Source organism: Phyllobates terribilis, unplaced genomic scaffold, assembly GCF_046119375.1.
Source record: "Phyllobates terribilis strain yellow unplaced genomic scaffold, ASM4611937v1 Scaffold_8__6_contigs__length_399053987, whole genome shotgun sequence".
NCBI classification, from domain to species: domain Eukaryota; kingdom Metazoa; phylum Chordata; class Amphibia; order Anura; family Dendrobatidae; genus Phyllobates; species Phyllobates terribilis.
Window position 1 is genome coordinate 23956238 of NW_027362768.1, and position 27098 is coordinate 23983335.

At 38.9% G+C, this 27098-nt stretch overlaps 1 protein-coding gene across 6 annotated transcripts in view; it reads left to right on the plus strand.

Moving 5' to 3' along the window:
* PTPRC (protein tyrosine phosphatase receptor type C) overlaps positions 1-23730 on the plus strand; it is a 199295-nt gene extending 175565 nt beyond the window's left edge. For 4 of the 6 annotated variants that reach the window (XM_073642882.1, XM_073642883.1, XM_073642884.1 and 1 more), the window contains 11 exons: positions 1534-1659; positions 4879-5033; positions 5665-5800; positions 5928-6077; positions 7607-7697; positions 9519-9649; positions 10290-10421; positions 10674-10799; positions 16754-16929; positions 18955-19090; positions 20284-23730. In XM_073642882.1, coding sequence (XP_073498983.1) covers positions 1534-1659; positions 4879-5033; positions 5665-5800; positions 5928-6077; positions 7607-7697; positions 9519-9649; positions 10290-10421; positions 10674-10799; positions 16754-16929; positions 18955-19090; positions 20284-20541 — 1617 coding nt within the window. In that variant the 3' untranslated portion in view covers positions 20542-23730. The remainder of the gene's footprint in view (positions 1-1533; positions 1660-4878; positions 5034-5664; positions 5801-5927; positions 6078-7606; positions 7698-9518; positions 9650-10289; positions 10422-10673; positions 10800-16753; positions 16930-18954; positions 19091-20283) is intronic. The other 2 variants (XM_073642886.1, XM_073642888.1) reach the window with 1 other exon arrangement.
* Positions 23731-27098: the final 3368 nt, after the last annotated feature.

Consider the following 27098-nt stretch of genomic DNA (forward strand, 5'->3'; position numbering starts at 1 on the left):
TATAGGCGCGCAGCAGTAAAGATGCATAATGAAAACAATAAGTACAAAATTCATATGAATATACTGTATATTCCCCCTGCGCATACAAGAATCGATAATTATAATAGGTATAGGAGTGAAAAATTTATAAATTGATCTTAGTATTATATATCACTCCTAAAGGTAATATTGGACCACTACAGTATGTGCAAGATTGCATGTTATACCATACTGATCAATCATTATAAGGTAAGTCGCTTATGAAGCGAGTTATTGCTATTAGCACTGGTCCATTTATATACCCATGCAAGTCCAGGCTTGCCAAGGTCAAACAAAGGCCTGAAATGATGATGCTGGAGGGGGTCGGTGTATGCCCCAAACTGCGCCGCAACCGCCCAACGCGCGTTTCGGAACCCTTCGTCAGGGGGCGGTTGTGCGGCAGTTTGGAGCATGTACCGACCCCCTCCAGCATCATCATTTAAGGCCTTTGTTTGACCTTGGTAAGCCTGGACTCGCATGGGTATATATATGGACCAGTGCTAATAGCAATAACTCGCTTCATAAGCGACTTACCTTATAATGATTGATCATTATGGTATAACATGCAATCTTGCACATACTGTAATGGTCCAATATTACCTTTAGGAGTGATATATAATACTAAGATCAATTTATAAATTTTTCACTCCTATACCTATTATAATTATCGATTCTTGTATGTGCAGGGGGAATATATATTCATATGAATTTTTGTATTTACTATATTTATTGTTTTCATTATGTATCCTTACTGCTGCGCGCCTATATGCACAGCCTTTGTATTGTGCTCTGTTCACTTCCATGACCTGTGATTGATTGTTTTGATACTAATAAAGATTATGTAATTTTATTGTATGGCCTTTAGATTGTTTCTTTTCAGTTTTGTTGGTAATCTTTTGTGCGATTGGCCACTATATTTAGTCCTAACATTTAGTAGAATCCTAATATGGTAATATTGTGATTGTGATTGATATACGAGATATATATTGCTCTTTCTACTATTGTTCCTATGAATTTCATCTATTACATTTTCTATTTACTTTTAGTGATAAATTTAGGTTGATATGGTTAACATTTATGCATTAAAAAGTAAAAAATGGCCAGAAATGTAAACAATTTAACTAAAGTAATGGAATATATTTATGCAGTGTATTGTATAAATATGTTAATATGTTTGCATGCAATTTTGCAAATTTCAAGTTTAATTTTTTTTGTTTGCATCAAGCAACTTTAGAACAGCACTGCATTTGGCAGAATGATTTACATTTGGGTATCTCTTATGTCCTAGACTTGGAGTCTTGCACTTCCATTCAACTCCTTCTGCCTATTGTTTTAGAGCCAGGGAAGAAGTAGGGAAGGACACGGAGCACAAGTTACTGTTGTAGTGTTCCGTGGGATAACCTTTTAAGTGTTTTGCTACATATATTTATAAGTTTGGAAAACAAAATGGGAAAATACTTACATTATCAGTATCTGAAAAGAGTGTTTTCATATAATTGTGATTCTGATTTTCAGAACAAGTGTGCTCAGTACTGGCCATCTAATGAAGAAGGGGCAGAGGAATATGGAGACATCACTGTCAAGATCACAGAGGCGAAATTCTTTCCTGATTATATTACTCGGAAACTACACATCTCTAATGTAAGTTATTTTTTTGGTTATCATGCTTACTTATATTTATATAGAGTCATCATATTCCACAGTCCTCTACAGATATTATCATCACTGTCCCCATTGGGGCTCACAATCTACATTCCCTATTAGTATGTCTTTGGAATGTGGCAGGAAACCAGAGAACCCGGAGGAAACCCGGAGAACATACAAACTCCTTGCAGATATTGTCCTTGGTGGGATTTGATTCCAGGACCCCAGCACTGCAAAGCAACAGTGCTAACCACTGAGCCACCGTGCTTACGAAAGCAATAGGCAGCAGTTTGCAATGTCCTGTGCATCTTCACTTAAATTACTTTCATGAAAATAGTCTTGTGAAGTATCAGTTATGCTTTCTGTTTTACTAACTAAAGATTATAAAGCTTGCCAGAAATAATGTCATTCTATATCTGGATCATCTCTAAGGCTAAGTGCCCACGTTGCGGAACTGAAGCATATTTTTTACGCTTCTCCCTGGCGGGAAAATCGCATGCGGATTTTACATGCGGTATTCCCGCCAGGTAGAAGCGTTTGTGAGGCGTCTTTGCAGCGTCTTTGCATGCATTTCCGCATCACTTGGAAAAGTGCTTGACAACTTGTTCACACTATGTAAATCCATGCAACCGGCATAGATTTATATAGTGTGACCAAGTAATAGTTAAAAAAAAAGAATCAGAATGGTAAAAAATAAAAAAATAAAGTTTATACTCACCTTCCGATGCATTCTCTGCCCCGTCCGGAGTCTTGAGCGGCTCACGCTGTGGTGTGCAGGACCTGTGGTGACGTCATTGAGTCATGTGATGGGTCACATGACTCAATGACGTGGCAGGTCCTTCACACAACAGCGCGACGGAGGGAAAACATCAGAAGATAAGTATAAACTTTATTTTATTCTTTTTTTTACAGGTTCTTTGGTACCCAGGTCTGGATGAGAGTCTCCTCTCATCCAGACTTGGGTACCATCCGCACATTGATTCCGCTGTGCTTCCGCAAAATTAATGAACATGCTGCGGATTTTTGACCGCAGCATATACGCTGCGGAAAAATCCGCAGCATGGGCATTGACATTGCGGAATGCCATTGGGGACCATGGGGTGCGGATATACATGCGTTTTACAAGCGTTTACGCTGCGGAAATTCCGCAGCATATACGCTTGTAATACGCAACGTGGGCACGCAGCCTAACACCTGAATTTAGCATTGTAACTTCACAGTCACATACTAGAGACCCACACTAAGGCTACAGTCACACTATCAGTATTTGGTCAGTATTTCTCATCAGTATTTGCGAACCAAAACCAGGTGAGGAACAATCAGAGGAAAAGTATAATAGAAGCACGTCACCAATTCTGCTTTTTTCACCCATTCCTAGTTTTGGCTTACAAATACTGATCTGAAATACTGACCAAATACTGATAGTGTGAATGTAGCTTAAGGCCTTAGGTTACACTTGATGCCACAATGTACCATAGCACAGACTGCCAAGTTAGAGGGTGTTATTCATGGGAAAAACTAGGCATTTACCTCAAAAGTTCTACCTTCGAGAATATCAAGTTACCTGAAGCAAAGTCTTGAGTAGGCACTTCGAAATCTACTTACCTTCATTTAAATAAAGTGGCAGACTTGTGACCTTGACCACCTGGCATCCTAGACCTCCCATCCAACTCACCGCATTAGCAGATATGCCACATTTGGTGAAAGCAATAACAACTGGTCTCAGCTTGGAAACCGCTGATGTTTCTTGGCTGTAAGCATGTTATTGTCAAATTTCTTGTGTATAGGTGTTAAGGAAAAAACAAGTTACAACTCCATATGTTTTTACTGCTTGGGCAATTACACTTCTGTATTTAGGGCATAATGTTGTAAGGTGAATCATGAATATGGGACTACTATGAAGATTAAATGAGAGTTGAATTTCCAATTTTTTTGATGGCCTTATGAAGAGATCCCAATTAAAATAGTTACAATTTGGCCCCTTATGGCACAGGTTAGCTCCCCTAACCTGCTAACTATATTTTGCTAAATAATTTATTTGTATTTTAGTTGCATATATAACGCCATTAAAGGGAAACTGACAGCAGAAAATTGCATATGACACTAATCTCAGGCTCTTGCAGGCAATTACATGATAACTACAAAAATGTTTGAAGCCAAACTACATATGTTGTGGTTTTTCTACAGGTATTAAGTAAAAACTTGCCTCCATGAGTGGAAAACTATTACCCCGAGTCATCGGTACAGAGCGGTATACTGACTGAGTCACCAAGTCATGGTGTGAGGAGACGATCTTTCCCATTGATTCAACGCTCCAGCTATATGATGTCAGTTCAGACGCCTTTGACATGTATCGCAGGCATTTGATTGATCTGGGCTTAGAAAGTCTCCATCATGTGCAGTAAGCTGAGCTGTATGCATTTCAGCCTCCCCAATCTCACTGCATATGACAGAGGCGTTATGAGACCAGATCACGAAAGTGTCTGCTATGGATTTCAAAGATGTCATTGTTGAAGTCACCTGGTCACCTGATCAAAGGGGAAGGACACACACTGACATGGTGACTCAACCAGTATACCGTATTGTACCAATGACTCAGGGTAATGTTTTCCACTCATGGAAGAAATTTTTTACTTTATAACTATAGTAAAACCACTACACGCATAGTATAGCTAACACCATCATTGTAATGATCACATCATTTCCTGTAGGAGCCCGGGATTAGTTTGATAGGCAATTTTCTGATGTCAGGTTCCCAATAATTTCCACAGCACTTTACAAACATCATCGCTGTCCCCATTGGGGCTCACAATCTAAATTCCTTATCAGTATGTTTTTGGAGTTTGGGAGGAAATCGGAGAACCCAAAGGAAACCCACGCAAACATGGGGAGAACATAAAAACTCCTTGCAGATATTATCTTTGGTGGGATTTGAGCCAACGACCCAGTGCTGCAACAACTATTGATCCACCGTGCTGCCCCTTTGATACTTGTCCTTCAATCCATGCCTATGGTGGCAGCCAACTGTTCCCTGATATTTCTTACCCCATTTCTCATGTACATCTTACTATAACTGATATAAATGTATGTACAGCAGAAAGGTTGTTTATTTGACCAATTTTCATAGTTTTACTATTGTTAAAATAACATACAATGAGCAATTTACATAGGTTGCATATGAATTATAATCACCAACGCTTTTTATCCATAATATAGCGTCGTGAAAAATCAGAGCGTGACATCACTCACATCCAGTTCACTGTTTGGCCAGATCATGGTGTACCAGATGATCCCAACCTCTTGCTGAAATTACGTCGAAGGGTCAACGCTTTGAGCAATTTTTTCAGTGGTCCAATAATTGTTCATTGCAGGTAATTATAAAATATTTCCACTAGAATGATATATACAGCTGATGCTCTTACCTGACATTGGGTTGACCAATCTGAATAAAATTGTAGGAAACATTTAGTATTAGTTGATTTGGATTTTAACTTTATGATATAAAGAGGAATGGAATACATAGCAACATGCAACATCAACTTAATCTTTAAGGCCTTTTGCAGACATCACATCTGCACAGAACCTGACATATTGTTATGACTCCATACAAGCTGTTCCAGGCTTTAATATGATCGTCTATAGCACTGCATTTCATAGGGAGACTTTTTTCTATCACATTAACATTGAAAATCGAGGCATATTCCATAGCTTGGTGCATATTGGAGGTATTCTTTAATGGAGAGACCTGCAGCAGATGTATCCAAACTGGTGCCAAAGTGGCCCAGGTACCCATAAGACCAATACGATTGTTTCTTTAATTTCTGGGCATCTTCTTCACTTTTCTTTCATATCTACTGTATATTATATTATGACCTTTAGCATTCCAATATGAAATAATCAGTGGTATGCACCAAGAAAGCAGCAGTCTTACATTTTGCTATAGATTGTAGCATCTATAATGCAATTTTACAACCTCTAACATTTATGACCGTCTGTTTTCAGTGCTGGTGTTGGACGTACAGGAACCTATATAAGCATTGACGCCATGTTGGAAGGTCTGGAGGCAGAGAGCAGGGTGGATGTGTATGGCTATGTGGTACAGTTGAGACGCCAGCGCTGTTTGATGGTTCAAGTGGAGGTGAGTATAGAAGCAGCCATGGCACTACTCTTACTTTATTACTATGATTTATCCCATTAATGGAATACTTGCCATTGTCGTACAGCAAAGAGGATCAGATATGTGATTGTATGTGATTTACTTCCAGTCCCAGTACATCTTCATTCACAAGTCTTTGGTGGAATACAATCAGTTTGGTGAGACAGAAATCAGCACATCTGAATTGCCACATTCACTCAACAACATGAAGAAAAGCGACCTACCCTCCGAACCGTCTCCGCTTAACTGTGAATTTCAGGTAAGTTAGAGAAAAAAAAACAAATGCTGCTGACTTGTCTCCTTTACAAAACTCATTTTGAAATATAATTTTATGGCATTTTTGTAGTAAACAGAGGAAGTATCTTTTCCAGCAAGCCAGTGGCTACAAAAAGCCTCACTGGGAAACCCAGCCTGCCTATTAATTTGATGAACAGTCCATTTATTTCATTAAGTACAATTTATTGCTTCATTTGCCAACTGGTAACTCTACATGAAAAGTGGACACCTGCTGCCAGATTGTTCTGCAGATTTTAGCTAATTCAGAGAGTACTGGGAATTCCTGTGATCTCAATTTAAATTAAATCTGTCAGTAGAATCAGCCCTCCTAAGTCGTCTATATGGACATGTAGGTCATAGAAAGCTGAATATAATGATGCCTTCATATCTATGATCTGATCTTTTATTACAGATGTATCCACATTTTTCCTGAAGTGTAAATGAGCTGTTAAGATCTATGGGGCAGACATAGCTCGCCGTGAGAATTTTCCTCCAGAGATAATTTTAAGTGAAAGTGGATGTCACCAATGTGAGACATGTAATGACTGACAGTTGACTCTCCTGATTTATATGTCTTACACAGCTCTGCAGGCAGATTCTCAGGGAGATCTGTGTCCGGCCCATAGATCTTAACAGCTCAGTTGCATATTAAAAATTTGGATTACTCTAGAATAAAACATTAGATCACAGATATCAAGATATCGTTTTATTCCACTTTCTATGACGTAGAAAACCCATATATGGCTTAGTAGGGTTGATACCACTGATAGATAACCTTAAGGGAATTATTTTTATTAAACAAAGCACTTTATCCCGTCTTAGCTAGACTTTCCTTCCTAGTGCAAAAATTCACTTTACTGCCCTACTCCTTTGTCTATTGTCAATGCTTTAGCCAATAATACAAAAATAGTACATGGTGTCTGGAGTTAGAAAGGCATGTGGGGGAATATATGGAAATGGATAAATCTATCTTTATGACTGCGGTCTGGTTGATTTTTTTAATGTAATTAATTTATTAATTTAAAAAATCCTGGCAAAGGCAGTGTAGCCTGTTCATCCCCTTTCTTCTCTGAAGTCGAAACCCAGGGTTCTGCCAGCCCCTCAGCCCAGCTATGACCACTTCTTTATTCTTCGGACTAATACATTGGTGTTGTCTTGAGATTGCCTATGAAGCTGATGTGAATTTTTGATTTTCTGTGCATTGTGATAACTTACTGGGATAAACTTTAATTCAGTGGGATTATTTGCAGCTCTATGTAAAGAGGCAGATAAGGCTATGTTCATATTAGCTTGATATCTATAATACCAAATAGCAAGCTACACCATTTTGGAAAAAGAGAAAAAAATGTTTCCTCCTGTCCAAGAGGCTAACTAAATGCCAAGTGGTGTCATATAAACTTAGAAAAGTTAAATTAAATTTAATATAAATATTCTATAGAACCAACAAACAGCTGAAATTGTGTGCTAGTGTGAACAGAGCCAGAATTAACAGTTGTGAAATTAAATTTTTAGAGATTACCTTCATATAAAAACTGGAGACCACAGACAACAGGAAACCATCAGGATAACAAAGACAAGAACCGCCACTCCTCGGTTGTTCCATGTAAGAGATTATATATATTCATATCCATATGTGAATCCATAGAAGATCCACATGCTATAGTGTTATGCTGTAGAGTTACAGCTGACAGACTTACACACATTGCCGAGCTGTGATAGACCCACACAGCCTAGGTGCATTGTCACATATACTGTTGGGTGATGTGCGTTCAAAGATATTTCTTCTTAGTTGCATAGCAGAAAACTTCTCTTTCCTTCCACATGAAATCAGAAGCATACAGGGGTGCAGGTAAAGCTCATTCTTGTATTAATACCGTATGTCGACTCTGTACAACTTGGAGCCAACATATGGCCACAGGCATGAGCGCTAAAGCTGACCGTAAGTATAGAAGTTTTCTATCACAGTATATGACTCCTTTGAAGAGAACATGTCAACCGGATCAAAAGTTGCCAATTTCTGCTAGTGTTTTATTCCCACTGCTCCCATAGGTATTCTGTTTTTTATTTAAATTAAATCCGCCATGCGGTTCTAGAGATACGGGCCTTTTTATTTAGTACCAATTTTTATGGTCTTTACCAGAGAGCGTTTCTCACAGGATTCTCTGGGGGCTTGTCTTTAGGCAGCCCCTCATAATTTCTCTGTGAGCCACGCCCCCTTGATAAAGACCATAAAAATGATCAGTCAGTGAATAGGCTGATATCCCTGAAATCGTAACAAATCAATAAACAGAATACTCTGGAGAGCAGTGAGGCAAGGTTTGACTTAGTGACAGGTCCTCTTTAAATAACAGTTACAATTAATGAATCTGATATGAGCATTCTTGTAAATGTTTGATTAATATAATTTATTAACTGTATCTGAAATGCGTGCGGTTCATGACTATATTATAATATAAGCTGTTGCTCTCTGGTTATTTTATTTGAAGCCCAAGGCTCAGCACTATGGGGCTTATAGGACTAAATATACTTTATGATGCTCCCTGCTCACAGGTCCGCTATGTATATAAGACTTCAAAGAAATGTTAAGAGAAGCAGATACTACTTGTTGGTGCATGGTCTCTGCACTTTTGGTGCCTCTGCTATACCAGACAATCATCCCTACACATGAGCCTTTTATGGACGTATGGGTTGTGATGCTATAATGGGTGATTCACTACGAAAGTAGAAGCAGGCCTGGATGCCTTTCTTGCAAAATAAATATTACAGATTATGTGCACTAGATTCTATGATGGGACGTTGATCCAGGGAACGACTCTGATTGCCATATGGGGTAATTAGCATCTGCTTCATGGGTTTTTTGCCTTCCTATAAAACAACCCTTTCACATTGAGATGTTTTCCTACTTTCAGTAGCCCCATCAGGGCTTACGTCCGAACCCCCCTGCAGAACGGGACTTGGGAGTATGCACTGAACTGGCCATTGACTATAATGGTGCAGACTGAGTCACAGTGTGCTCTGTTGTGCATAATTTTCAGTCTTACATGCATATTGGAGGTGGACACTAAGACATAGTCTACTACCTCTAGCTGTTCGCCTCCAGTAGGCATATACTGCCAAAAATGGTGCACAAAAGAGCACACTGTGACTCCGTCTCCATCATAATAGTCAATAGCTCCATTGGCACATATACCTGAATCCTGTACTGTTGAGGGGTTCAGATTTAAGCCCAAATGAGGCCACTGAAAATGCACAATGTTATAAGGCTCTAAGGCTATAGAATGAGCCTAATGGACCTTCAACCTTAAAAACTTTGAAACTAGTAAAAGTGTAATAAAAAAATCCTAGTCATATACAACATTGATTAAAAAATATACATTAACTTGACTGCTCAAACTTTATATATATATAATTTTTTTATTTCCAGATGAATTTAACCGTGTCCAGGTCAAGGTGAATGATGAGCCAGAAAGAGAACAAACCGAGGACTCGGAGATGTCTTCAGATGAGGATAGTGACTCTGAGGATTCTGTCTACATCAATGCGTCTTTCATAACAGTATGATGCCTTATATACATATCTTTCTTACTCAAGTAGATCTGAAAGATCTGTAATCTTGGTAATATTTACACATTAGGGAAATAAGTATGCATTTATCCTTATAAATGTCTGTCGGTACGGCGGCAGGTCTTGTAAAAAAAATGTACCACTTTTGTCATAGATAACAATTAGTCTCTCACTAATGTTGGCTCTCTATAGAAACAAGATCTAGATGACTGTAGGAACCAGAAATAATCAAAGTAATATCTTACTTTTATATACTATTCACAAACTTATATAAAGGATTGACACTGTGATAAACCCTTAGCATTTCAGATGTCCAGCGCTATTATTATTATACATTGTACTGTACAATAATATAATTAGTAAAGGGGAATGTATATTGGTCATGGGCAAGTGAGCCAGCACCCATTCTCATCTACTGTGATGCAACCATTGTTTCTCACCATTCCAAGGGTCTATGGTTCAGTTGTGTCTATGAGGAAAAGTTTATTAAGACATTATTAATAGCCCAGAGAGTTTTTCCAAAAGTTCTTCACTGTTTTATTAAGGGGACGTGAATTATGGGAATTATTTTCAACTGCTACTATGAAATGCCATTTTAAACTCAAAAATTATTTTTTTTCTTTTTTTTCAGGGATATTGGGGAACTCGCTCAATTGTGGCAGCCCAAGCCCCTCTAAAAAACACAACATCTGAATTTTGGGAAATGATCTTCCAGAAAAAAATTAAAGCAATTGTGATGCTTTCTGGATCAAACCTAGAGAATGTGAGTATTATAGATACGAAATATAAAAATACACTCAGCACAGTGACACATACTGTATCCATCAGCTTTTTGATCTTTCCAACCATCTCTATAATGTTGATCTTCAAATCAGGAGTTATGATTGATCCAATAGCTTCCTAATTATTTTACATTTAATATATTATCATCATGCTGAGATACACAAACCATGGAAGATGAATGGGGCACAAGTACAGTATGTAGATATAGCAGCTGTCATCTCTGTTTATACAGGAAGATGATTGTGCGCCATATTGGAAAGAAAAGACCAAGACATATAATGATCTTGAAGTCGATCTCACAGATGAAAATCCATGTGGTAGCTACACTGAACGATCTTTTGAGATCAGGCATACTAAGGTAAGACTATTTCAGTTACCTCACTCTTTTTACTCTTTCTCCTACATTTTGGTGATAATTACATTTTAGGTATAGTCTAAACATTGCATAACTCTAAAGAGCTTTTGTCATTTCTTCACTGTCAAGCGATCAGAGATCAGGATATTTAAACCTGGAATACTTATTCAGTAACTATAGAAAAAATAACTTGTTTCCATTATGAAAATATAGGTCAAAAGTTAGAACATGCACTTAGTCATTATTAAAGGGAATCTATCACCAGGTTTTTGCTACCCCATCTGAGAGCAGCATAATGTAGGGGCAGAGACCTTGATTCCAGTGATGTATCAGTTACTGAGTTCCTTGATGTCATTTTCATAACATCCCTGTTTTATCTGCTGCAGATCTAGCAGTTCTCTGAATACTGAGCTGTGTATAACCCCGCCCACACCACTGATTGGCAGCTTTCTCTGCACACTGTGTATTGACAGAAAGCTGCCAATTAATAGTGGGGGCGGGTTATACAGAGCAGGAGGACTACATGGCACAAGACAACTAGTCCACTAGTGATAATCTCCTGCTGGTAAAATACCTGCTTAGAAACCCCAAATAAACAATTTATCAGAAAACATTAGTGATGTGTCACCCAGGGGGGATATAGGGGACTCGGTACCCGGGCCTTTTACCTTGCTTAGGATGTCACGGCAGTCGGCTCCCGGGCCTGTACTCTGGGGTCCCTCTTGAAAAAGGGGTTTTCAGTGTATAGTTCGTTTCGTGACGCCACCTGTGGTTTCCGGTAATGGTTACCGGCGCTACTGCAGACCTCCGGGGGTGATGAAATGGCAGCTGGGATGTTTCTGCTCCCCACAGGCGGAGCGGAGCCCCGGGCAGAGTTGATGAAAGGATGCAGGTGAAGGATGGCCAGGTCAGGGGGAATGACGGACACTCACACAGGGGATTCGCTTCAGTACCTTTACTAGTGTAATGGCAGGTATGGTCCAGGGTACTTGCTAGGAAGGGTGCACTTCAGGACTTCTCCCCAGTGAGCGGGTATAAGGCTTCCTGATCCGTGTCTCCCTCTCTCTAAGCTTCTAGCCAGCCTGAAACTTTGCCTAGATTCTGTGTTGTGTTGCTCTCTCACCTAACCGCTTGGTAGTAGGACCTTTCTTTGGCAACCACTATCCCTGGACGCTGTGGCCTTTGTGGTTACTAGTCCAGTTATTGCTGGTAGCTTCAGGATGACCAGGGGTCTGGAAGCCTCCTGGTAAGCCAGTTGTCCCTACTGGGTATAGAGGACCCTGTAGGCGCGGACCCAGTGTCCAGTTTGTGTCTTGGGGTGAGCCTATGATGCTCCTCTGCCCCCTCAACTCCTCTCTCCTCTCCTCTTTGCCTCCAGCCACACTCGGGGCCCTCAATTCAGCAGCAGACGTGCTGCGTCTTCACTGCTCTCAGTGGCAGCACACTCTCTGAACTACTAACTAACTGAACTGCCTGGCTCCACCCTCCATATATATATCCCTATCAGGGCTCCCTCTGGTGGTTTGAGGTGGAAGGGTGGAGGTGTCTGCATGCAATGAGGGCCTCTTGTGGAGAAGTCCATCCATGCACCTTTTTGAGTCCTGTGGTACCTGTGAACAGCAGGGTGCCACAGTCCCACAGCAAAGACTGTGAAATAAAGAGTACCTGTCAGCAGGATTTAGCCATGTAAAGTAAAGGCATAGCCACAATAGTGCTGCCATACTGATTAATTCCTTTAGCCGTGGCCATTTTCCATTTTTTCATTTTCGTTTTTTCCTTTCCTCCTTCCAAGAGCCATAACTTTTTGATTTTTCTCTCAATATAGCCGTATGAGGGCTTGTTTTTTCCGGAATAAGTTGTCATTTTGAATATCACCATTTATTTTATCATGTAATGCACTGGAAATCGGGAAAAAAATTCCAAGTGCATTGAAATTGAAAAAAGTGCAATTTCACAATTTTTTTTGTTTTTTTATTTACAATGTTCACTATACAGTGAAACTGACCTGGCAATATGATTCTCCAGGTCAGTACGAGTACTCAGATACTAAACATGTATGGTTCTTTTTTATTTAAGTGGTGAAAAAAAAATTAGCAAATTCGTAAAAAAACAATTGTTTTTACTGATAGCATTTTGGGGTAGATAAGATGTTTTGATCGCTAAAAAAATGTAATTCTGACATTTCAATTTTTTTTTCATTATGCTGTTTGCCAATCAGACTAATTTATTTTATATTTTGATAGATCAGACTTATACAAGCGCAGTGATGCCAAACATGATTTTTTTTATTGTTTTATTTTTAATGAGGCAAAAGGGAGGTGTTTTTAACTTTTGTGTTTTTTTTTACTTTTTTTAGATTTTTAAAAACATGTTTTTTACTTTTAAGTGCATTCAATGGTTCCCTTAGGGGAGTTGAAACTGCGATCATCTGATCACTGGTACTATACATAGCAGTAAATCAGCTAAACGCTGGCTTTCACAGGAGGATCGCCATGACAGGCCCAGGGTCATCAGCAGACAGCTGGTTGTCATGGCAACCCATTGGCGCCCTGCGATCATGTCCCCCTTGATCTATTAACAGGTTAACAGCCTCAGGCGGAACTCCGTGCCTGTTACAGGCACATGATAGCTGATAAAATCAGCCATCATGTGCGTGGAAAGATGCGGGCTCAGTGTGCAAGCCTGCATCAAACTAAGGAAGTGGGCATATGATGTACCAGTATGGAAGGGATTAAGTTCATACCTTTACTGAAGTAATCCGATTTGTAATTCTTGTTTCATTAGTGTTTGAAGTTTGCTTCTAATGATGTTTCAGCGCACAAGGGCTGGATTGTAGGTAGAGTTTTCTCCTCCCGCTTCGACCCCATGTGCCTGCCTTCAATGATCCAAATGCAGCAAAAAGATTTTTCAGTGACCTGCCTCCTGTTAGAAATTTTGCGCCACCACCGTCATGGGCATAGGCGGCACATGCAGTTTGATTTCCTGGCCTGTGTAATACATAGTAACATAGTTTTTAAGGTTGAAGGAAGACTAAGTCCATCTAGTTCAACCCATAGCCTAACATGTTGATCCAGAGGAAGGCAAAAAAAAAACATGTGGCAAATACTAAGCTCCACATTGGGGAAAAAAATTCCTTCCCGACTCCATACGACAATCAGACTAGTTCCCTGGATCATCACCTTATCAAGGAATCTAGTATATATAACCTGTAATATTATACTCTTCAAGAAAGGCATCCATGCCCTTCTTAAATTGCAATAGTGAATCACTCATTACAACATCATGTGGCAGAGAGTTCCATAGTCTCACTGCTCTTACAGTAAAGAATCAGCGTCTGTGATTATGATTAAACCTTCTTTCCTCCAGACGTAGAAGATGCCCCTTTGTCCCCGTCTCTGGCCTCAGAGTAAAAAGATCAGTAGACAGGTCTTTGTACTGTCCCCTCATATACTTGTACATAATAATAAGATCACCTCTAAGCCTTCGTTTTTCCACAGTAAATAACCCCAAGTGTAATAACCTGTCTTGGTATTGCAGACCCCCCCAGTCCTCTAATAACCTTGGTTGCTCTTCTCTGCACCCGCTGTAGTTCAGCTATGTCTTTCTTATACACTGGAGACCAGAACTGTACACAGTATTCTAAGTGTGGTCACACTAGTGACTTGTATAGAGGTAAAATTATGATCTCCTTATGAGCATCTATGCCTCTTTTAATGCATCCCATTAATTTATTTGCCTTTGCAGCAGCTGCCTTACACCCAGGTCTTTTTCAGTTACAGTTTTGCCCACTGTTTTACAATTTATACATTTTATTTCCTCTGCCCAAGTGCATTACCTTACATTTATCCCCATTAAAGCTCATTTGCCATTTATCAGCCCAAGCTTCTAGTTTACATAGATCCTCCTGTAATATAAAATTGTCCTCCTCTGTATTGATTACCCTGCAGAGTTTAGTGTCATCTGCAAATATTGAAATATTACTCTGTATGCCCCCTACAAGGTCATTAATAAATATGTTAAAAAGAAGGGGACCCAATACTGACCCCTGTGGTACCCCACTGTTAACTGAGACCCAGTCTGAGTGTTTTCCATTAATAACCACCCTTTGTTTCCTATCACTGAGCCAATTCTTAACCCACATACATATATTTTCTCCTATCCCCATTGTTCTCATTTTATGTATCAACCTTTTCTGTGGAACTGTATCAAAAGGTTTTGAAAAGTCCATATACACAATATCCACTGCACTTCCTTGGTCCAGTCCGGAACTTGCCTCCTCATAAAAACTGATCAGATTAGTTTGACAGGAACAGTCCCTCGTAAACCCATGTTGATATTGAGTCATGAGGTTATTCTTCTTCAGATACTCTAGTATAGCATCGCTTAGGAAACCCTCCAGGATTTTACCCACAGTAGAGGTTAAGCTTACTGGCCTATAATTTCCAAGTTCAGTTTTTGTCCCCTTTTTGAATATTGGCACCACATTTGCTATACGCCAGTCCTGTGGTACAGACCCTGTTATTATGGAATCTTTAAAGATTAAAAATAATGGTCTATCTATGACGTTACTTAATTCCTGCAGTACTCGCGGGTGTATCCCATCCGGACCTGGGGATTTGTCAACTTTAGTGATTTTTAGACGCCGCCGTACTTCCTGCTGGGTTAACCAAGTGACATTTAATGGAGAATTTTTGTTATCACTAATCATGTTTTCTGTAATGCGATTTTCTTGTGTAAATACGGTTGAAAAAAAAATCATTTAGCATATTGGCTTTTTCCTCATCCTCATCCACCATTTCACCCAGACTATTTTTAAGGGGGCCAACACTATCACTTTTTAGTTTTTTACTATTTATGTAGTTAAAGAATATTTTGGGATTATTTTTACTTTCTCTGGCAATGATTCTCTCTGCCTAAATCTTTGCTGCCTTGATTTGGTTGTTACAGAATTTATTTAATTTTCTATATTTATTTAATGCCTCATCACTATCTACTTGCTTTAGTTCTCTAAATGCTTTCTTTTTTGTCACTTATTGCGCCCCTTACAGTTCAATTTAGCCATAGTGGTTTCCTCCTATTTCTAGCATGTTTATTCCCATGGGGTATATATTGTGTACAGGTCCTATTCAGTATGCTAATAAATGCCTCCCATTTGCTTTGTGTAGCTTTATGTCTCAGGATATCGTCCCAGTTTATTGCACTAAGATTTATTTAATGGTCTCAAATAAAATGGCACTGAGACATCGCATGCACAGACCGAGATCTCTGCATCTTCATTGAGTCTCCGGTGCCATTTTATTGAAGACCAGAAGATCAGCCGGAAAATCAAACTGTGCACACACCATCCATACCAGCTACCGCAGAGGCATGACATTTCAAACAGGAGGTATGTCACTGAAAAATCAGTGAGCTGCCATTGAAACACCAGTGGCAGGCGGAGGTGTCGGAGCAGGAGGGGAAGACCCTACCCATAGACCCACCCTTCTTTACTGATATATCAACAAGAAAACTTCAAATATTGATTAAATAAGAACCACAGATCGGATTCCTTCAGTAAAGGTATCAATTTAATCAGTATACTGTAACAGCGCCATGTCTTTACTTTATATTGCTAAAATCTGCTGACAAATTCTTTTTAAATTGCAGGTGGTAACAGTCACATGAACAGATGATTAAATTCAGTTTGTGATATTAACAATTCCACTTGCTGATAAGTAGTTATTGTTGTAGAGAGTAGTGTTCCATAGTTTTGATCCAATTGGGTTAAGTGCCGTAAAGATAATCTAGAAATGAAAATGACTGTTCAACTGCTCCTTCTAATGAAGGAAAAAAACAAATACTAATAATATTAATGTAACCTTGTTAGCACATTTAGTTTCTGTTTAAATGTATTACTACCACATATAGTTTATACAGATAAGACATTCACATCATATAATATCTCTTCTATGCTTTAGAGGAAAGATATCAGAAAGATCTCTCAGTTCCATTACAACCAATGGGAGGATGTTCTCCCCAAAGAAACTAAGAGGCTACTGGAGATGATTGCGAAAATCAGAAAGATTGTCCCAAGCAAGAAATTGGAGGAGCCAAGCAGACATGACAAATCAGTTCCTCTTGTTGTCCATTGCAGGTAATTCAAGATCCTTAGATGTGGCTTTTGATATACTTTTCTGATGCATTAAAACATCTGAAAAGGGCAGTAAGTAAGCTCAGCTCATGTACACATTTTCTGCAGGGGATTTTCTTGCTAGATCACATTGGAATTTGCCAGTTTTCTTGCTGACTTTGATGAAGATTTGCAATGGATTTCACCCAATTGCGAAAGGTGACATCAGCACCGTAAATTGGTATGCAGTAAAGGGAACCTGACAGCTGATACATGCTGCACATGGCTCGGGCAGCAAGTATCAAACAGTGGCTGTACTATTTCAGCCATAAATGTTTAACTCTAAAATGCTGTGGCATTTCAGAGAAAAATATAGTTTAATAGTCGTCGGGAACCGAGCCATGCTGGAGACTAGTTGGACAGGCAGGTTCCCAGCGACATCTCCCCACCAATTGCCCTTGAGTAATAAGTCTTTCCCTATACACGCATCTCTCACTCCGGGCGAAATGCGAGACATGTGAGACAGTGTCACATCAACTGAAGAGTCATGTATGAAGATTTTTGATGAAGTTTATTTCCAGGCTGAAATACTTGTAGATTTGTACAAGCCAGCAGGTGAAAAGACGATACCTATTAAGAAGACGATAACCTATAACTAAAGGCAACTTGCATGGGAAAGAGATGTAACTAGGATGTTCTAGAAAAAGGCACACTTGCTGAGGCTGTGTGAGGCTATGTGCCCACGATGCAGAAATGCTGCATACTTTTTCCGCTTCTCCCTGGCAGGAAAAACGCATGCGGATTTTACATGCGTTTTTCCTGCCATGTAGAAGTGTTTGTCAAGCGTTTTTGCATGCATTTCTGGATGCAGGTTATCAAGCGCTTTTCCAAGCGATTTTAGCATCACTTGGAAAAGTGCTTGACAACTTGTTCACACTATATAAATCCATGCAACCGGCATGGATTTAGATAGTGTGACCAAGTTAGTTAAAAAAAAAGAATAAGAATGGTAAAAAATAAAGATTATGCTTATCTTCCGATGGCCCCCGGTCTCCTTCTCTGCTCCGTTCGGTCTCCCCGGTGTCTCGCGGTGGTGTTAAGGACCTGCAATGAAGTCATTGAGTCATGTGGCAGGTCACGCGACTGCCGACTTCAGCGGTCGCGTGACCTGTCACATGACTCAATGATGTCATGTCAGGTCCTCACACCACCGCGAGCCGCTCAACTCATCGCACGCATCGCTGAGGTGGCCGAGGGACATTGGAAGGTAAGTATAATCTTTATTTTTTATTTTAAATTCTTTTTTTTACAGTTTCTATGGTACCCAGGTCTGGATGAGAGTCTCCTCTTCTCCAGATTTGGGTACCATCCGCACATTGAACCGTGTGATATCCGCTTGTGCAGATGCAGTGATGTGGATGTCACGCGGTACAATGCAAGTCAATGGCAGCGATTACTCTGCGTGTCCGCAAAATTAATGGACATGCTGCGGATTGTTCCGCAATGATAATCCGCTGCGGAAATTCTGTGTCAGAAACGCTTGAAAAACGCATAGTGGGCACGCAGCATGATACTCTGGTCAGGATTGACACACAATTGCAGATTTTTTCGAGTAATGATACTTCCTAATGGCAGTGTCCTCTTTCAGCACAATAATATGTCCTACTACACTTAAAAATTGTTCAGGAATAGTTTGAAAAACATTCAAACATCTGATTTGCATCCAGCATCTGTGGGATGTTCTGTAAAAGCAACTCTGATCAAAATAGATGCACCTTGCAATTTACAAGATTAGGATATTGTTGTACTCTTGGTGCCAGATACCACGGGACAACTTATATGTCTTGTGGACTCTACTTATCTGAGCTATTTTGATAGCACTAGAGGGGCGCACACAATATTAAACAGTTAGTCTTCGCACTATTACTAATTGGATTATATGGCCTTTGCGATTCATTCTGCACACGTTCACATTCATACATGTACTTACAAAGAGCTAAGTAAAAAATTCTGTATAGTAATTTATGTCATTGATATTTTTTTTCAAAGTGATGGATCTAAGCGAACTGGAACATTCTGTGCCCTCTGGAATCTTCTTCAAAGTGCCCAGGTTGAAGAAGTCATTGATGTCTTCCAGACAGTGAAACATTTACGTCGCCAGCGGTCAGGAATGGTGTCTTCTTTTGTAAGTATATAATGAAAGAAGTAATTTTGGCGCTTCACATTGTATAAAATTGCTCACAGACCATTTTTTAATGGGGGTAAAAAGTCTATTTCTGTTATACAGATCCAAAATAAAAAAATGACGATCCAATGGCGCTGTCGCTCCAATGAGTTATTAAAAAACAATTTTTTTATTAAAGCATTGTTTTTTGATACTTCATTGAAGTGACAGCGCCATTGGATCGTCTTTTTTTCATTTTTTATTTTGGATCTGTATCTTCACCCTCAGCTGGGGGCTGATGACAAGGGCTGCAGTCTGCTAACGTCAGAGTTGTGCCTGACATTGCACAACGATTCCTGGTGAGCCTTTACAGTATTGGGCTGGAGAAAGCCAGTCTGGGCTGATTCACACATACACATATGTACAGTATATGTGCATATACAGTGCCTTCAGAAAGTATTCATAACGTGAACCTTTCCATATTATTTCACATTACACCCACATAATTAATTCTATTTTAGTGGGATTTTATGGGATATACCAACACAAAGTAGCAAGTATTTGTCACGAGTAAAGAAAATGATACGTGGGTTTCTAATTATTTTAAAAATATACAGTGGCTTGAGAAAGTATTCACCCCCTTGGCATTTTTCGTGTTTTGCGCTACCTCACAACCTGGAATTTCACTCTTTTTTTGAGGGATTGCATCAGTTCATGTAAAGAACATGCCTGCAACTGTGAGCATTTGGATTTCTTTTTAATTGTGAAGCAAACAACAAATAGGACAGAATTACTGAAAACTTCAGTGTGCATAACTATTCACCCCCTAAAAGTCAGTACTTTGTATAGCCTCCTTTGACAGCAATTACAGCTATAAGATTCTTTGGATAAGTCTCTATGATCTATGAGGTGGAAGGGCTTATTTGCTAGAAAAGGGGCATGGCAAAATATGCAATAACCTGTGGAAAAAATTGTGCCAAAAATTTAGAACAAATTTCTAACTCAATATAGAGCAACAGATGTATTCTTAGAGCAGACAGTGATAAAATATGCTAAATAGCATAAACCACTATGATACATTTGATGCATTTTAATACAGTCTAGTCTAATTTTGCACCATATAAGTATTAGACAGTATTGATAAGTATGCCCCATTATGTGTACAGCTCTCCAGAAATCTAAATCTTAAACTGTATTATACCTTATCATTTTAGGAGCAATATGAATTCCTTTATGATACTTTGGCCAGTACTATACCTGCCCAAAATGGTCAGGTCAAGATAACCATTCATCAGGAAGACAAATTGGATGTCAAGAATGAAATGAACAACAAAACCCCAGAAGAAAAGCAGGCGGCGGTCACAGCCAGCCTAACAGAGACCACCCCAACTGTTCCCAAAGAGGATGAAACAGTCTCCAATGGACCCAGTGCCGCCGCATTCACAGAAGTTTCGCTAAGAATAGATGAATGACAAGCAAGTGAATACATAATGTAGAAGACAGAGGATAGTGGACACGTTTATGCCTTTTGGGCCTTTTATGTCAACTAACATTCTCATGAACAAAACTAGTACTTTCCCGTATACCCCTAACCTGATGTGCTATGTATAATATAAGTGCACATTTGATGTTAATAAGGCACAGCTGCAAACATTTCATGCATTATGTGCAGAGTTTATGACAAAAGATCTAATAATTCTCAGCGCCGCGTGTGCCCAAGATGTGTTATAGTAACAAGCTATTGAAATTCTTTCTCTCTATGTAATTCAGAGTTTTCCATATGAGGTATAGACAGCCTGCTGCTCTCCAGATGCTTTGCAAATGCCGAGCTGACGCATCACGTCTCCATCTGCAGTATAGTAATTGTTCAAACGAATAATTGTTCGGATAATCAATATTGCCAGTAAAGCAACTTATACAGTCCAAGGAGGCAAAAGCTTAAAGTATGCAAGCCATAGCTTTAGGTCCAATCGCACAGTAGCTTATATTTCTGCGCTAGGTGTATTTTATTTTATATAGTATTCATTTTGTAAACTCAAGGGATCAATAAGAAATGTTGTCTTTTATTATTAATTATGTGTAGCTACCATAGTCTTTAATAAATGAATATATGAAATCTGAAAATCAAAGTCGAGATAGACCTAAGGAATCTTTATACATATCTATACAAAGGTGCAATACAAGAGTAGGTCATATTAAATAGCAGGACCATGGTTTTAAATTTATGAGGCTAACCTTTCAACCTATTTACTTACATCTTGTGTTTGGTCCAAACCTGAACAATATACAATACCAAAGATATTAGAGCATGAAGAATAGAACATCGAGAGAAGAGGATGAAAGTCTAGTCGGCACATAACTGCAAGTATGCAAATCGCGTACTTCTGGTAATATGACCGCCATCTCATGCTGGAAATAAAGGGGATTCCTCACTGTGCAGATGTTACGATTCGGTAATCAGAAATCTCTCTTAATCATGGAAAACCCCTTTAAGTACAATATACAGTATTGCATGAGAGTAAATTCCAGGTACTGAAAAATTCTTGAATATGGTTGTGGAAGTCAATAATAATAATAATAATAATAATAATATAGATTGGTTTTGTTTTGAAATAATCCAAAAAAATGGCAAAACCAAAGCAACATGCAATATACATTTCACATATATCTTTCCAAAGTTTTGTTGAACAGGAACTTGGCTGTGTTCACAAAAGCTGGGTGAGATTTAAATTTTATATGCATGTCAATATGTTTTAATAATTCTAATTTTACACATTGGCACAAAAATTATCTACGTAAAGGTATTTTAAAATACAAATTACATCAAATCACATTGAAAGTGTGACACATACTTTCCGGAGAATTTATTTCAACCATCAAAAAGATAAAAAAATAAGAATAAAGGAGGACCAAAGAGGAACAGGTCATAAATTTGAATTGTTCTCTGAAAGATGGACTACTGGGGAGGTGGAGTCATTCTAAGTATTCTATCTTTTTATTCTCTCTCTTTCATTTTTTTCACTTTAAAGATAATATGTGGCTTTGTAAATATGCTAGGTGGAAACATTTAGACAATATATTTTTCTTTGATAACTTTAGATACTTTTTTTTTACTCAGGGTTTATGTTATCTTATGCAAATACATATTCCCAGTGTACTGTGCAAATCTTAAAACCTCATGGGTATGTTGAAAAATTTACAGGCAGGACAAAGCTAAGTAAGGCTATGCGCCCACGATGTAGAAATGCTCAGGATTTTTTCCTGAGCGTTTCTGCATCTCCCTGGCAGAAAAAAACGCATGCGGATTGTACATGCGTTTTCCTGCCAGGGACATGCGGAAGTGAAGCATGCGGGTTGACAAGCGCTTTCCAAGCGATTTTAGCATCACTTGGAAAGTGCTTGTTAACTTGGTCACACTATATAAATCCATGCAAACAGCATGGATTTATATAGTGTGACCGAGAGAATGTCAAAAAATAAAAAAATAAATATATACTTGCCCTCCGATGGCCCACGCTGTCTTGCTTCACCGTCCCGGCTGCCGGCAGCGGTGGATTGAAGGACCTGCCGACGTCAGCATCGCGTGACCCGTCACATGACGCTGACGTCAGCGCAGGTCCTTCATTCCATCGCGAAGTGCCGGGAAGCAAGGAGGAGCGCACCGCGGGCCGCCAGAAGGCAAGTATACATTTATTTTTTATTTTATTCTTTTTTTTTACAGATTTTTTAATGGTACCTGGGTGTGGATGAGACTCTCCTCTCCTCTACACCCTGGTACCATCCGCACATTAGAACGCGCCAATTACGCAAGTACAGATGCAGTCTTGCGGAATTGGCGCGTTCTAATGCAAGTCAATGGCGGCGAAAATGCAGCACTTCCGCAAAATAATTGGTAGTGCTGCGTTTTTTTCTGCAATGATAATCCGCAGCGGAAATTTCCGCAGCATGTGCACAGCACATGCGGATTATCATTGGGGGACATTGCAGACCTTTTACCATGCATTTTTTAAGCGTTTCTGCAGCGTTTTTGCCCCTGCGGAAACGCTTAAAAATCGCATCGTGGGCACACAGCCTAAAGTAACATGATAACAACACCGTCAGGAAATAATTTGGTCCTTAATATTGTATGTTTTAGAAAAAAAATTGTGTATTTCAATATATCTTGAACATATGTCTAAAATCAAAACACCAAATTTTTGTGAATTAATGAAAAATGTTTTTTTTTTTAAATGTATCCTTGAGTTTAACCTTATAGTAACATTTCATACAGATTGTATATTCAGATTGTATTTTCAATGGCAGTTCCAAGACCAGGACTGAAAATTCCAGTAAAATGCCTTCTTCAGAGCTTATAATAAACCTTACAGATTTGCATATTTTAATGGAATACTTAGAGAATAATAGAACAATATGGGGCTGTTATTTTGTACATGACAGTTCTGTTATTTGCTAAGTATTGAACCATATTCTTGTTATGCAGATTTTTTTTTACTTTTAATATATTTGCTTTGTGATATAAAAGTGTTTGATTGCATATTTTTACTACTGAAAAAAGAGGATTTGAGAATATTTAATATTCTGTGAAAAGACTTAATTATTTAAGATGGATTTATTCAATTTGGAAACAAAAGAAATTAAAAGAAAATAAATCTACAGATGGTGTATATTAATATTGTGTGCTGATTATATTTTTACTGAACAGGTACAAATTACCAAACTCATGTGAAAAAGAGCAATGGTTGACACTGATATATTATAAGATATACATAATATAATCATTGCCATCAAATCCATTGCTTTATCCAAATGAGTTTTTTTATTTTGCCTTATAAACTATACATTCCTGCAGTAGCAGGAATATACATAAAAACTTTTTTTCTGCTCTACTTTGTAGAAATACAGGGCACTGAAGTTACTGACATATAACTAATGTGTTAATTTTTTTATTCAACTGAGAATTTTATTTAATTTAGCTCCGTGGGTGTGTACTTTCATCAAATTATGACACTGTTCAATCATAAAAAGGATGCGCCCATAGGTAGGAAAAAAACGAGATGACCACTGACCTAAATATCATGTCCATTTAGGTCGGAAACTATACCAGTGTGATGCTTACCTGTCCTTGGCCTTTAGCTGCCCCTGAGACTTTTCTCACTATTATGCCACTGTGTGCCTCCTCTTCCAGCACTCTACAAACAGGAAGTGCCGGAAGGGAGACGAGGTCACGTGAAATAGACAAAGTCTCGCACAATCATTCTTGACTGTACCACTTCTCTGGTTCTGTATCAGGTAGTTGGCTACTTTATCCTCAACTTGTCCCATTGGCCAACAACTAATCCTTAGATTCCACTCCGTTTACTCTGAAGTGAAGGACAGAACACTGTATAAGGTTGTGGCTTGCACAAGTCTATTTTTTGGATGCCCTTTTGAGTTGATAGAGAATCTACATTCCTGACTTCTTAGAGCTACAATTTATGTATATCCTGAAGAAGAAGTATGTATACTTCGAAACGTGGCGAATAATAAAACCGTACAAATAAGCTTCCTGCATCCAGGATCTTTTCATCATTCCTCCAGCAGTGTGAAAAATCCACAACATTTCCTCCTTTTCTTCACCATATTGACAAATAGCACAAGATCGTAAGTATCCGCTCTCCTCCAAAAAAGTTTATTTATTGATTACACCTTACAAAAAATTAAAATGCAACAGTTCTGACATAAAAGGCCTTTTTTATGTCATATATAGTGAAAGGAACACATTCAATGACTGCATGTTTTTTGTAATAAACCTGGTCAAATTCTTATAAGAAAAAAAAAGTTATCTGCCAGAATTGCCACACTTCCAACAAAAAATAAAATTAAAAACAATCAAAGCATCATATGTGCCCCAAAATTGTATCAATAAGAATGCCAGCTCAGTCAATAAAAAAGCCCTCTTTCAGCTCCTTGGATAAAATAATAAAACAATTACAGAAAATGGAGTCACAAAACAACTTTCTTTTTTACAAATTTCAAACTTTGGTATAAACTTAATTGAACTGATCTGGAGAGTCATGTTTCCAATAATTTTAACCGCATAATGGACTAAGTAAAAGCACAACCCAAAAAACAATTGCAGATTTAGGGAGAGGAGGGTTGCAGATTTGCCAGATTTGGATTTTTTTCCCCCTTTTAAGTATATTAACCCCTTTACCCCCCCAAGCCTGTTTTCACCTTCAGGACCAGGCACAATTTTACAATTCTGACCAGTGTCAACTTATGTGGTAGTAACATAGTAACATAGTTTGTAAAGCCGAATAAAGACTTGCGTCCATCAAGTTCGACCTGTTAGTTCTGTAATTGCTAAAGTTGATCCAGAGGAGGGCAAAAACCCTAAATGATTTAGCCAATCTTCACCTGAGGAAAAATTCCCTCCCGACTCTGAAACCAGCAGTCAGAATAAATCCCTGTATCAACCTACTATTTTATTTTATTTTTAAGTATATGCTGAAATCTGCCTGGTATCTAGAAATGCATTCAGTCCCCGCTTGAACTGGTGTAGTGAATCTGACATTACCGTCTCCTCACTCAGTGAACTCCATATTCTCACTGCTCTTACCGTAAAGAACCCCTTCCTATGCTGGTGCTGAAACCTTTTCTCTTCCAGTCTTAGTGAATGCCCTCTTGTTACCGTAATATCCCTCCTTTTGAACAAATCCCGGGCAAGATCTCTATACTGTCCCCTAACATATTTGTACACATTTTTTATGTCCCCCCTCAACCTTCTCTTTTCCAGGCTGAATAGTCCTAGTTTTGCCAACCTCTCTGGGTATTGCAGTCCCTCCATTCCCTTTATTAATTTTGTTGCCCTCCTTTGTACCTTTTCAAGCTGATTTATATCCTTTCTATATATTGGGGCCCATAACTGAGCACAGTATTCCAAGTGTGGTCTGACCAGTGCTTTGTACAGTGGAAGAACAATGTTCTTATCCTTTGCAGCTATACCTCTTCTGATACATCCCATTACCCTGTTTGCCCTTACAGCAGCGGCCTGACTTTGGGCACTCCAATTTAGTTTGCTATCAATCAAGATGCCCAAGTCCTTCTCCATCTCTGAATTCCCCAATGATTTCCCATTCAGTGAGTACTGGTGACTTCCAGTTTTCCTTCCCATATGTATGACCTTACATTTCTCCTCGTTAAACCTCATTTGCCATTTAATGCTCCACCTACCCAGCTTATCCAAATCCCTCTGTAGGTCTGCACTGTCCTCTTTTGTATTAATTGTTTTACATAACTTTGTGTCATCTGCAGATATTGATATTTTACTATTTATCCCGTTGACTATGTCGTTAATAAAGATATTAAATAACATTGGGCCTAGTTCAGATCCCTGTGGTACCCCACTAGTGACGCTTACCCAATCTGAGTATATTCCATTTATAACCACCCTCTGCCTTCTATCCTTTAGCCAGTTAGCTACCCACTTGCAGACATTTTCCCCCAGCCCCATAATTCTCATTTTGTATACCAACCTATTATGTGGCACGCTATCGAACGCTTTTGAGAAGTCGAGATACACGACATCCACTGGTTCCCCCTGATCTACTCGAGAGCTAACCTCCTCGTAGAAGTCAATCAGGTTTGTTTGGCAGGAGCGATTCCTCATGAACCCATGTTTCCATGTTGGTTCGGGATTAAAAGATTATTAGCATCAAGATGCTCCGTAATCGCCTCTTTAATGAAGCCTTCAAAAATTTTGCCCACAACGGACGTCAGACTCACCGGCCGATAGTTTCCGGCGTGACTTTTCGCTCCCTTTTTGAATATTGGCACTACATTCGCCTGTCGCCAATCAAGTGGCACAGACCCAGTCTCAACAGAGTCCTTAAATATAAGATATAACGGTCTGTCTATCACATTACTTAGTTCCCTTAGTACCCGTGGGTGTATGCCATCAGGTCCTGGTGATTTGTTTATTTTAATGTTACTGAGGCGTTTCTGTACCTCAACTTGGGTTAGTAACTCTGGAACACTTCAATGGATTCCA